This window comes from Cuculus canorus, chromosome 2 (genome assembly GCF_017976375.1).
Source record: "Cuculus canorus isolate bCucCan1 chromosome 2, bCucCan1.pri, whole genome shotgun sequence".
Classification (NCBI taxonomy): Eukaryota; Metazoa; Chordata; class Aves; order Cuculiformes; family Cuculidae; genus Cuculus; species Cuculus canorus.
In genome coordinates this window covers 108,032,984-108,045,920 of record NC_071402.1, presented here as the reverse complement: position 1 = coordinate 108,045,920, position 12,937 = coordinate 108,032,984, and the positions used below count along the sequence as shown (strand labels likewise).

General features: G+C 38.7%; 1 protein-coding gene across 11 annotated transcripts in view; it reads left to right on the top strand.

The window, feature by feature from the left end:
* ITPRID1 (ITPR interacting domain containing 1) overlaps nt 1-12,937 on the top strand; it is a 155,252-nt gene that overhangs the window by 103,470 nt on the left and 38,845 nt on the right. For all 11 annotated transcript variants that reach the window (XR_008448447.1, XR_008448448.1, XR_008448449.1 and 8 more), the window contains 4 exons: nt 265-421; nt 5,962-6,013; nt 6,832-6,918; nt 7,532-7,734. Coding sequence is in view for 8 of the 11 variants with exons in the window: in XM_054058121.1 (XP_053914096.1) it covers nt 5,982-6,013; nt 6,832-6,918; nt 7,532-7,734 (322 nt within the window). In the remaining 3 variants the exon portion in view is untranslated. The remainder of the gene's footprint in view (nt 1-264; nt 422-5,961; nt 6,014-6,831; nt 6,919-7,531; nt 7,735-12,937) is intronic.

Sequence of the window (12,937 nt, the reverse complement as noted above, 5' to 3'; positions counted from 1 at the left end):
CTTGGAGGAAAGCCTCTTTGTTCAGGAAGTGGTGGCAGTACCCCAGGTGATGCAGATAAAGCATCTCAGCAAAGCTAAGTGGAAACATCTCTTCAGTGGCTACTGAGCTGTGTCCTCCTTGAACCTTGACCCTTCCTTGACCCTTTCAGCATCAGACAAAAAAGCCTCCCAAATTCATTAAATAGAACAACATTTAATAGGTGTTCCGTTTCACCACCAAGTCTGCTGATTCCAAACCACTTAAAAGCTGCTCTTTTTCTCTAGTTTTCAGACTTGCTTTGTGAAATGTCATCAGATCCAGGCGAATGGAGTTGCCATAGCTTTGAGATGGACAAAGGAGGTATTCCTTTGCAGCAGAGCAATATGGGCATTTCTAGATGAAGACTCTCCAGTGTCAAAAAGAGTAGACCACCACTGCTTGGTAAGACTGGAAAAAAAAGATTCTGCAGAGTCTCAGCATCCCATGGTGACTGAGGGCAATTTCAAGGGTTTTTTTTCTGTACTAGTGTGCTTGTACTAGTGACAAACATTCATGCTTTGCTCTTAGTCACTAACTCAGTCTTTATTTTTATTTTCAATATTTCTTGCCCACAGAGATTCCGATGGAAACTGTGCACTTCTTTGTATTTCCTATTAAAATGTTAAATTTGCACAAATCCATTGTTTCCTTAAGCCAGTTTATAAGTCTCAGGTACTTAAATCAATACTCAGTGTAACACTTGTGGTTGTGGTTTGCCTCCTTTCACTTTGTGGGATGGGGAAAAATCACTGTGTTGCAAAATCTGATCTTGTTTTCATCAAAACTTCGCCTTCATTCTATTGTTCTCACGTGTGGCTGGGTAAATGTACTACTAGTCAGGGTACGTCACCAAACCTAGGATCGTCTCACTAGCTGGTCTGTGTTCAGTCCAAAGCTAGGCTGCTTCTACAGTCAGTGGAGAAAACTGTCTCTGAAGCACTCCTTGTCTCTTCCTCCTAATACAAGTGAACTGTCTTAGAGGGGCGTAACTCTTTGCATTGACCATAAAGGGAACACAAAAGAGGGTTTAGAGAAAATATACTGGTTTACTTAATCTTCAATGCACCAGTAGTGAGCTTTCAGGGTCAGAGCTAGGCAGAAATTGAGTCTTAAAAGAATTTTGTAGCTCTGTAGTACAGCAAAAAAAACCAGAGTAACCTTGCAGATCCACATATACTGTATTCTGCACACCAAAATTAGATCTCTGAAGACTTCAGTGTAAAGACTTATGATTGTTGCAGTCTATCCATCTCTTTTCACTGTGTTAACGAGAGGTGTACCATTGAATTGTGATAATGCAACGAAAATGCCTCCTGCTTTATCTTATGTTGAACTAAGCCATGCTGCAGATCAATGCCTCCCTCCTTCCTCTGCCACGAAGAGCAAGCCACCTTCTTAACGTGATGGTCTCAGTGGCTTCAGTTGAACCTAAAGGAAAAGAAGCCTGCCTGTAACATTTTTCAGCAGTGAGCCATGTACTTCTAAGCCATATTTCTTACCTTCTCGTTGGAAAACTGAATGGAAAACAGGGAGAGCTGGGATCTCTTCTGGGCTCTGCTGCAGGCTTCCTGCATGGCCTTGGGCAAACAAAGTTGATTGCTTGTGCTGTGCTTACTCTGCTTGGTAAAATGAGGCAGTAATCCTCCCTCTGTACAAGAGTCTCTCTCATCCAAGCTATGCAGGAACTGTGCATCAGGATGTATTCGTGCAGAATCAGAAAAGCTAGTTTTCCTTTTTCATTAGGACTGGTAGGTATTCCCAGAAAATAGATATATTTCATTAGCACTGGTAGATATTCCAAAAAAAAAAAATGACTGGCACACAATAGAGACAAATAAATAATTAAAGATTTTATTTTTCTTTCCAAATTTGGTTAAGAAAAGCCCTCAGCTTACCAATGGAAATTACAAGACCCTTCTCCTGTAATTTCTCATGCATTCCAGGGTTCACCAAAAATGAAGCCATACAGTGAAGTGGTTAATTGGTATAAACTGATCTGACAGTGCTCTATAAGTGACAGTACTCTACTCTTTGTTTTTAGAAGACACTTTCTAGAAGAAAATTCTCATAACTGGTTGAATCATGTGGTTTGCATGTTTGGATCACCTTATTACTTAATCATTCGTTACCTGATTTCTCCATTAGGAAATATAATGTCAATAATATTGACAGTTCCAGTAAGAAAATTGTGACCTCTGAAAATGCAGGACAAAATATTTAACTTGGGCTGATTTCAACCAAAGAATGACCTTTTTATTTTGTTGAACTACATCAAAATATTCTTTCACAACTATTCCATCTGAACAGACATGTCTTGCTTATGATACAGTCCCTCAGCGCTCTGTTCAGTTCCACGGTATTCTTTGAAGGGTAACATTCCCCATCATTTGTCTAGATAGCTTTCTGATCAAGATTTCTGTCTGCTGTATGTTGGGAATTTTACAATGCTGGGTGCCCCAAGGGAGATGTAGCCTTCCACATGAGTACTATTTTTGCCACAAACTGTGGTTACACATACCAACAACTTTGTGAGACAATGTGCTACTATACGAAAATATAATGTAACCTTGAACTTACTTACACTGGAATGATATTTTGTTCACCAAAATTCTGATTTTTTAAACTTTTTTTTCTTTCTTCTGGATAAAAATAAGGTCTGGAAGACTTATTTCCAGTGAACTTTTCAGTATGATTTCGTGCAATTGCTGCTTAATCATCTGTAGCTGAAGCGTACTTGGTTAGAAGTAGAATTGTACCAGAGAAGCAATCCTACTGGATAAGCTGATTTAATTAGATTCTTAATAAAATTTACGTTCAGAAGTGACAGACTTCATTCATGCAAAATGCTAAACTCTTATGGTCTTTGGCTTAAATACAAATGCAAGATTTTTATCTCAACATTTGAGAGAATCTGATGTATGGTGAGGAAAAAGTAGAGCTGTTCACAGACAGGAAAGAGGATAAGTCTGTGGCTTTGTTTTTCTACCCGTCATGCCCACTCAGCTCGTCCATGCTCTGGGTGCCCTGTGCTGTGTCTCTCAATTGGATGGGCTCTTTGACCTCATCTCTTCTCATGAAATAGCAGTCATTCTTTTGGGGATTTAATTTCTTTGTCTTTTTAAATGATTTTTATCTTGTTCTGTCTACAAGTGTGGATAAGCCTCAAGGGCAGGCACGTAAAAAACAACATAATTTGTCATTTCTAATAAGGACTTCTAGCTACAAAATACACAGACCTCAGGGAGGGAGCAGGGGCTATTGGGAAAGGCTGATATTCATGGATAAGCTATATATTCTTTTATAAGCTATATATGTTTCATTTGGAGCCATAATGAGAAGATTCTCATGTGAAGTCTTCAAAACAAAAGTCTTAGGTTCACCTTCTTCATTGGCATAACTTTATTGTCTTCAATTGAAGGAGTAGAGGTTTCTCATATGGATTTGCACAGTGATCTGGAAGTTATACTACAAAAATTTCAGGTCTGAAATTCTGCCTGACCTGAATGCAGAACTTCTCACTTGTTCTCACCTATTTTCCTGATCTTCTGAATATAGTGAATTCAGAGATTATTTTTTAAGGAAAGTAACCAGAAGCCCCAGACACCTCACAGCTCCTCATATATTCCTGAAAATGTCCACATTTTTAGTGCTTTTGGGAGCTCAAAATATTATTTGTCAGTGCTTCCATATCTTTACTTTTTTGTTTACTGGGTTCACAAGTATTAGATACAATTCAACAATATGTGATTTAATCTTGTCTCCTGTTAATCAGAGATTACTGAGGCTAAAATGTCTTGTCTTCCCTCAAGTATCACAGGCTACATTTTGCTTAGCAAAATATATTATTCATAAGAAAAGATATACTTAGATGTGCAGTAAACAGAGCACCAATTAGCACCACAGTTGGTTTATAAAGTATTTTTGTTTGTTTGTTTGTTTGTTTTCATAAGGTTTTCTGACAGATTTCTAAAGGGCATTATTTCCCCCAAAGTATCTTCCAGTTTGGTAATGAGATTCAGTGTTTCTTGTGTCAGGAACAAAATAGTTGCACAGATCAGGAAACATAAATACCGTACCCTCCCCATTACTATTTCTGTGACCTCTTAAATACAGAGAAAATCTCTAGTATTTCAAAATGTCAAGTCTCTAACAAGAAACTTCTCATGAGAGTCTTCTCATTAGAGAAAGAAGTAGAGACTCTAACCATGAGTGAAATGGCCCATCTTGCACTACCTGCAAGTGCAATGTTTGTCCAAGTCACAAGATGGACCTGGGCTCCTGGGCAGTTTCCAGTCACTTAATGGGTTGGATGGCTTAGCCTTCATCGTATATTGGTACGTTCTTGACACACAGCAATATAGGATAATTCAACTTAGTTTAACCTACGGCAAAAGATAGTTAAGGAGACGTACTTGGGGTTTATCTGATTTGAGAGTACAGCCACACCAGCCACTGCCTCTCACCCAGCTTGCGGTAATGTATCAAGTTCTGACTATTTGGTCATAAGTCTTAACCCTTGATTGCTTTGGTGACCTACTATTTCCTATGCCTCCTACAAACACCAAGTTTCTCATCATTGCATTGTTTGCTTAACATCCTGGTCAGTGTTTCTCAGTGCTAGGTTCCTAATTTGACAGTTCTTGTGTTCATTTAGTCCTGTTAGTATAAGGTACTGAGGAAATCACAGTGGCAGTGTGTTTGTGGTTTAATGTTTCGTTGCAGAGAGGAATGCCTACGTGCTGCTGGGGAAAAATTGTATTAACTCTCACTTTCAGATCTTATTTTTTACCTTCTGAAGCATTTTTACAGTGAATGTACAGCTTCTCTTAGCACATGAAGAGGAAATGGTATACAACAAGTAGCTGATTCTTATTCAAATTATGCTCAGCTAGCTGCTAGAAAGTCTGGTTTATACTACCATAGCAAATTACAGGATGTCGGTAACCTTTATGTTCTCAATTTGGATGGATATCCTTGCACTGAGTAAGCAAGAAGGAGCTTGCGTAGAATTTATGAGCAGAAGAACAGTAGAGGACATGAAAGGATGTTTTCTCCTTTTTTATTGACACAGTTTTGTTAAATAGGAAAGAAAACTTTAAAAGCTAGACAAAAAAAATATTCTTCTAGTGGAATACAGAAGGATATCTGTTGTAATTGTAGGCAAATGCTACCCCAGTTTTCAGAGGATCAGCAAGTGTGTTATTTCAGTGTTAGGAGAAGTGACAAGTACAGGCACTGCATATTTACATCTGACTTATTCCCATTACATCATCAAAAAATAATGAAATGTGCATCTTACAGCTCAGAGGTATAGCTCACTTGGAGTCCAGTAAACGATGTTAGTAGGTTTTGGACAAATATTTTCTCCCGCAGAAACTCTTGCAATTGTCCTGCATCTGTCTCACTTCTCTCAAACATGTTTAGAGCATGATGCAAAGCACAGAGAAATCAATAATAAAGTATTTATACAATCCCAGTGAATTACACCTGCAAAACTGCTATACACAAAAATTTGTACCAGCATGAACTGGAATGAGAATTTAAAATAATGTATTTTAATTGTATCATTTTACTAAAAAGGCAGGGGTTAAAAGTTATTTTCATCATATTTGCTGTATGTATATCTTCAATGGCTCTGCAGCAGATGGTGGAACTCGATTCATAGTACTTACTTTTAAATTGCAGGGTCTTAGAGTGTACTGCTACTGGTTTATGAGATATAAAGGCACCTATTTTCTCCTTCTTTTTGACATATATTGCATTTATTTATGACTAGCATAGACTGTGAGTTGAGCTTCCCACGATTGTATTGTTCCACAACTTTGACACTCAGGCTAAAACATTTCCTTATATTATGCAGTCTTTTGGTCTTTTCTCTAGTTCGACATCTTTCTGTTTTGAGGGAAAAACAATAAATTAATTTTATTTCTTCTTGTTTGCAGTTTCCTTGTCAGTACGAGAAATGGTACAAATAACTGTGCAAAGCTACAGGAGGTAGGTATCAGACACCATAGAGATCTGTTATAAATTCTTTTTTCTTCCTTTTCTTCTTGACAAAAGGAGGAATTTAAAGGTTTTTTTTGGTTTTTTTTCTTCTCTCAAACTGTTAGCAACAGTGTTAGTTCGATAATCTACATATCCCTTGAGGCTTGCTTTAGATGTGAGATGATTGATAACCTGCAATGATAAAAAAATTATCAATGCAATGTTTCCACTACATGTAAACATTTGCTACTGATCTTGATAGGTACATGTAGGTAAAGTTAAGCTTGGGTGTAATAAAAACATGTTCACTTACCTTTTAAGAAAGACCACTATGCTGTAGGATGTTCTTTCTGTAGTGATCAGGCTCTGAAGTTACTTCTCAGCTGATTAGTGGATACAAACACAATGAGAAGTGAAGCACAGAATTGTTCTCAGGTGCCACTCCTGCTTCTGCAACTCATTGTGCATTGTCTCTCCAAAACTTTGTTAAGAGCAATTATATCTTTTGAAGTAGGTGGCTAGACAAACCGTGCTCCCTAAAGGTTCCCCAAAGATTCACCATCTGTCAAAAGTGAGCCATTCTGCCACCTTTATAATTAGCATTTACTGGTACCTCACACCTACATTCTCACACCTACTGTAACATACTGTTCTTGAGAATAAACGTATTGCCATGCTTCCATGCTGACTCTTCTTTTAAGACATTGCTATTATGTATCGTTATAAACCAAGAAAAAATGCAGATGTTTACTCTAGGAAAAAATCTTAATGACATCCCAGAGGAGAACATGAGTAAACAAATTTCATTGTTGCTTTTTTCCAACCAGGTCTCTGCAAGAATTTTCAGAAAGTCCGCTTATGCTAAGATGCAAGAGTCTCAACTCTTCCCACTCACTAACAGGTGCACCCCAGAGGTTAGTTATTTCTGTGTCTTACCAGCTAGGAGTACAAGGTGTTAGCCCATTTAGAGATCAACAAATGTGAGCACAGTTTTGAATAAGCAGTTCAAGGTCTTAGTTTGTTAAAGGCATCTCCTCATTTATTTTAACAAGATCAAAATGACCGTCTTAATAACAGGTGCCTGATCTCAAATGCAATGGTACTATTAAAAAAAAAAACAACAAACCAGAAACAGAACCTAAACCTACCTGAAACTGCAATGGACTTCAAATCCACTGGCAGGTAAAAGGCTTCAAGGTCTTACGGCAGCTGCAGTGCCTTATGTGTATTGTGTCAGAAGAGAAGTGAGCCTGCAGAGCTGTGAATCTACACCTTTTATTAATGTTCTTTTTGCTAAGCTATCTAGATCCCATGCCACCAAATTCCTCTGAGGGGAGGAGTGTGTGTCAATCTCTTAGCAATGTGACCAAAGATTACTACTTTCACTTAATCAGTAGTTTCTACAGGTGGGGAGTAGAAAAAGGAAGAAAAAAACAATTTAACAAAATCAAGACTGTATGATAGCTACGTCAAGAGAAAAGTGGTACTAAGACAGTGATGTAAGTAATCCCGATATTTTCACCACAGCATCACTGAATGGCTGGCACTCTGGGAAAAGGATCCAGTGGAGATTCTTCTTGATTTGGGGTTTGGTACAGAAGAACCTGATGTCTGCACTAAAATCCCTCCTCGGTTCCTCAGTGGTGCTTCTGCAGCAAAAGGAATCAACATCCGAGTTTTTTTGGAAGCTCAGAAGGAACGAATGGACATTGAAAGGCCAAATCTTTATGGTAAGGAGAAACATTTTCCTAAAGGAGAAATTTTAGCTGTATATAACATGGGGGCTGAGAGAGTTGGGAAAAAGAGGCTTATGAAAGAAAATCCGTGACAAAGGGTCTTGTATTCAGGTGGCACTGAGGATTTCCACGTACCCCTTTGTGGCAATGATAATTCCTAATGTCACTGAAATATAGTTTACCTCTTCTCAGTTGCAGAGCTTCAAACTTGTGGCATTTTAAAACATAACAGCCCACCTCCTGTAAGACCTATCCCCCCAGCAGAGATTGTTGGTGTTGCAGAGTCTGCAGAATTGAGCATGGGTCTATTGTCTCAACCACTTCACTGGCAGCACGTGCCTACCATCATCCAGTACCTGAAGGGGGCCTACAAGAGAGTTGGGGAGGGACTTTTTACAAAGGCTTGTAGTGATACGACTAGGGGCCATGACTATAAACTGGAGAGGAGCAGATTTAGACTAGCTATAAGGAGGAATTTCTTCACGATGAGGGTGGTAAATCACTGGCACAGGTTGCTCAGGGAAGTTGTGGATGAACCATCCACAGAGGTGTTCAAGGCCAGGTTGGACGGAGCCTTGGGCAGCCTGGTCTAGTGGGATGTGTCCCTGCCCGTGGTAGGGGGGTTGGAACTGGATGATCCTTAAGGTCCCTTCCAACCAAAACTATTCTATGATTCTATGATTGATGGTGTAAGCCAATACAGAAGATTTTGAATTCAACCAGGCCAGATGTGGACTCACATTCTCTTTTACCCTTGGTGGGTGCAGAACCTGTCTCACAGAGAAATGGGCAAAGCAGATGACAAGAAATTCCTGTGACTATGGCTGCCCAAGCATATGCGTCAGACCTAACAGTTTTCTGGTGCAAATATGCCCTAAGATGTATATGAGGATTGTTTTTTAAGTACAATAAAATTGCACCTTTTTAAGTATGCAGCCTTCATTTTTATTCATTTAGACAGTTTTAGTTTTCATGGTGTATGTTTTGCAGTTGAGAAATGAATACAAGGTCCTCACCCTAAAGATGTATCTGCATTAAAATAGCATTGTTAATTCTCTGGTATGTCACCCATCTGAAAAGTCCAATTTTGACATCATTTCCCCTCATGTTTGCTGCACAGGATAGCCAGATGGCTTTTGAAATCTTCTGTTTACTTAAGATGCTCAGCGAAGCAGGATCTCTCACATAGCCCGTGTATTTCTATTTAGAATTACACCAAGGAAGCAGTATGGACGGAATGAGAATTGAAACAGAAATGTCAGTGCACTGTGGAAAATGTGTTTTTCTCTCCCTCTCTTTTTTTTTTTGTAGCAAGCCCCTTGCACACTTTTCAATATTTACAGCAAACTGGCACATCAAACAGGTTTCTCAGCTCTCTCTTTCTTTCTCTCTCTCTGTAACTCCTCTGAGAGAGACGGAGAGAGTGATCAATCAGTACGAATGGATGGTGGATGGAGACCTCAGGGAAGAAGGTAGAGAATTAGGAGGGAATGAAAGCAGAGAAAGAGCCTCTGAGGGAAGGAGTTTGCACAGTGAAGACAGGCAATGTTAATCCAAGGAGTCAATTTAATGACTTGTCCTGCAGTCATCCTCAATGGGAGCAGTCAGTACATGTTAATGGCTTATCTGTATGGGGGAGTTGCTGTGAAATAAAATAAAATTTGAATTTCTGTTTTGGTGGGTGTGATGTCCATCAAAACATGTTATCTTTCTTTTGACAGTTTGGGAGGGGGTTTTCACACCATCTGCTTAGGCCTCCTAAGTATATGTCTGGTCTGGGAACATTTAATCGAGAAAGCTGAGATTCATTCTTCAGAGTCGCTTTTACCTCTTCTCTTTTCATGACTACGTGTTTCCATATATGCAGTGACTCACCTCAGCCTGGTTCACTGCACCAAATTATAGACATTTAGCTGAAGCACCATCTAAAGAGGCTTTATCACTTGAGAGTCTTTCTATATTCATAGCAAGTGGAGAGAGTCAGGCTACTCCTTGTAGGGGATCATTGAGTCTTGACTTGAAACATTTCTCAGAAGAAGCCAGTCTGTCTCAGTGACCATGTAGCTAATCTTGTACAAGTACCTTCCCACAGTTGATGCTCCAGAAGATGACTTACAGCTATAAAGGGGTGTATCAGATGTAGTGTACAAACTCCTGAGGAATATATTCAAATAGCATTTGTTTGCAAATTGTTTTTTTTTTCCCAGTCTTCTCAACTTTAGGTTGTCTAATCAATTTGCAGTGAGGTATGGTAAGAAGGAGGTTGTGCAAATTCATGTCTACTAGATTTGAAAATGGGTTGCTTCTCTAGAGCTGGGTATGGTTTTGTAGTGGACAGTTACAGTTGGACTCAATGATCTCAAAGGTCATTTCCAGTCAAATGATTCTATGACTCTGTGGTAATCTTTGTGACTTCAGTACTAATACTACACCTATATTTTCTGTCATTTAGTGAGCCTGCTCTTCTAAAGCAGAAACTTACATTACCTTTAATGGCAACAAGGAGAATAGGTGTTTTTAAGGGCCTTCAGGAGAAGGGTCTTTTTCTGGATCTTAGGTAGAAGTTTCAGGTCCAGAGATGTTCCATACTTCTCCAAGAACACCAGATCTCTTACTGTCAGAGGACTGCTTCACCAGGGCATTAAAATCAAAGTGCCAAAATGAGACAGACCATGCGCTGCCTCCAGAGATTTCAAGACTGTATTGAACCTCTGCTCCCATATATGTACCAGATGAATTCAGTTATTGCTACCCTGTTTTGTTTCTTATTACTGAACCATTTCAACACAAATACAGTCTGAATCCCTCTCATTTGTCTGTAGCCATAGAAAAGGAACAAATCATTTAATCTGAGTTACTGAATGTGTGAGATGTTATCTCATTGTCAATTTACTTTCTCCTATTCTCTGAATCAGAAGAGAAAGTTAATTGATTCAGTATGATGTGTTACTCTGAGAAAGCAAGAGACAATGAGAAGGATTATAGGTAAAATATGGAAGACAGCAAAACTGGAGGAAAAAAGGAGAAAGAGGTGAGAGAAACCAAGGACTTCCATAGTAGTCAACCATCTCCACTTTCATACTTCATTCTTTTCCTAGTATAGTCCTTTCCTGTTTATGTTTGGCTCTTCCTTGCTTCTGACGAAAATAGTTTTCTACGCTTGCTTCACTGCTAATCTGACCTTTTAAAATGACTGCAGATAGTTATATTTGTTTATTGTCCCCTTGCTTGGTGCTGGTTCCCCAGCATCGTCAGAAAGAGTTTTTTAAAAGTTCAGATTACAAAAATAAGGTACATTTTGAAAAATGTCAGGCACCTCTTTTGTTTCTCAGCCAGATCCAAAAGAAAGCTTATCCCCATTATTTGCCAGTAGCAAAAATGTTACTGACCTAAATAGAAGTGATATTTGACTTCCTAACTGAAGGAATAAAGTTACTTGACAATGAGAAGTAGCTGTATTTCTCAATATGTTGGTCCTCAATTTCTTTGAAATCTTCAGTTTTCTGAACACCTTAGTTCAGAAATGTTGACAAGTTTAAATCTAAAGATTAATAATAAAAAAAGACCCCACTACATTTCAGTACCTTTCCATACTGCCTTATCACAATCTACTCCTAATTTGGTGTCTTATTTCTGTGGATTTTTCACACTTGTCTGTCTCAGATGCTGCAAGCCCCTCATTGGAGCTGCAGTTCAAAACACACTGTCCTCTGTGAAATGATTGTATTAGGTAGACATCATTTCCCATGATACACAGTCAGACCACCACAAGTCAGTTAGGAGAGAGGAGGTGTATGTCAGCCAGTAAATGCACCCCTAGAAGAGAACTGAAATGTAGATTGTTAAATGCATTCTCTGAAGTATGACTTTGATTCAAGCAAGGACAGTATTGTCAAGACTCAAGCTGAAACAACCTAAAATAAGGAAAATATTTTCATATATGAAAAGTAGACAATGCTGAAATTTCATTTTTGCTTTTCCTGAGAAAAACTGAGCAATTTCAGATGTCTTGATTTTCCCCCTGAAAATTTTGATGTTTTTCCAAATTCTGCCATTTGTTGTGAAAAAAAAGATGTTGAAAATTTCTTGCTGGCTCTGGAAATGTTCTGTGTTCTTTCACTCCATTGTGGGCTTACTGGCAACTTTCCAAATCTTTCATGTCAGCCTCTGTAATACCATATTTAAGGAAGGAGGAACAAAATTGTGAGCTTTCCCTCCTAAATTATAAAATGGTTGATCATAAAGTCTTTAGAAGCTCTACAAAAGATAAAGACTCCATCAAAGATTCTTGTTTACTGCACAGCCATTTCCTGTTTCATCTTACATTTCTAGTGAAAATGAATCTGCATTTATGTCCTTTAATGTCTCATGCATGTCAGAGTTTTAGACTATTTTGTAGCAGGCTGCAGCCCCTTGTCTATTTGAGGTGCAATCCCTGGGGAGCACACCTAGAAACTGAAGGGGCTGCTTGCCTGGAGAGAACTAGTACATGAAGCAAGGTTGTCCCTGATAATTTCTTCATGACCTGTGTATTTATTACATTGCACATGTGTGAGGGGATTTTTTTATTTGTTCATCTATCATTTCTCTCATTGTTTGATCTATTTTTTAGATATCCCAAGGTCTTAAAAATAATTTACATAAGCTCAGCAGTGTGGAAAAATTGTTTCAATTTGCAGGAAGTTTGATTCTGGTTCAAATCAGAAGGAGGACCGGACTGCTGTGGCACTGTCAGTCAAAGGAGATTAGCACTTGGCATTTTTATGATCTGACATAGTGGTAGCCAGATGAAATACTGTAGAGAAAATGTGCTTTACATGGAGAGCATGTGGTAGCAAAGTGGATGTACAAACCCCAAAATTATATACACCTCAAATTTGTGCAAATGGAAACTATACAACACTGTGTCATGTGTTTGCTGATAAATCAGGTAACTCCTTTAAACAGCATCAGACAAAACCTTTGACCAAGTCTCAAAAAGTGGCAGTAGTGTTAAAAATCAGGCAACGTCTGGTGGAAAAATAAAAGGAGTATTCATGAGATATGGTAACTGTCAGGAATTATATGTCATAGTATTGGTCCCTGATGCAAACAACCAACTCAGATTCACGTTAAATATCCCTCATTGTCTAATTGTCAGTGAAAGTGACATTACCAACAGCCTGCACGCAGACTGCATGCAGTAAGTTTGGCTGCT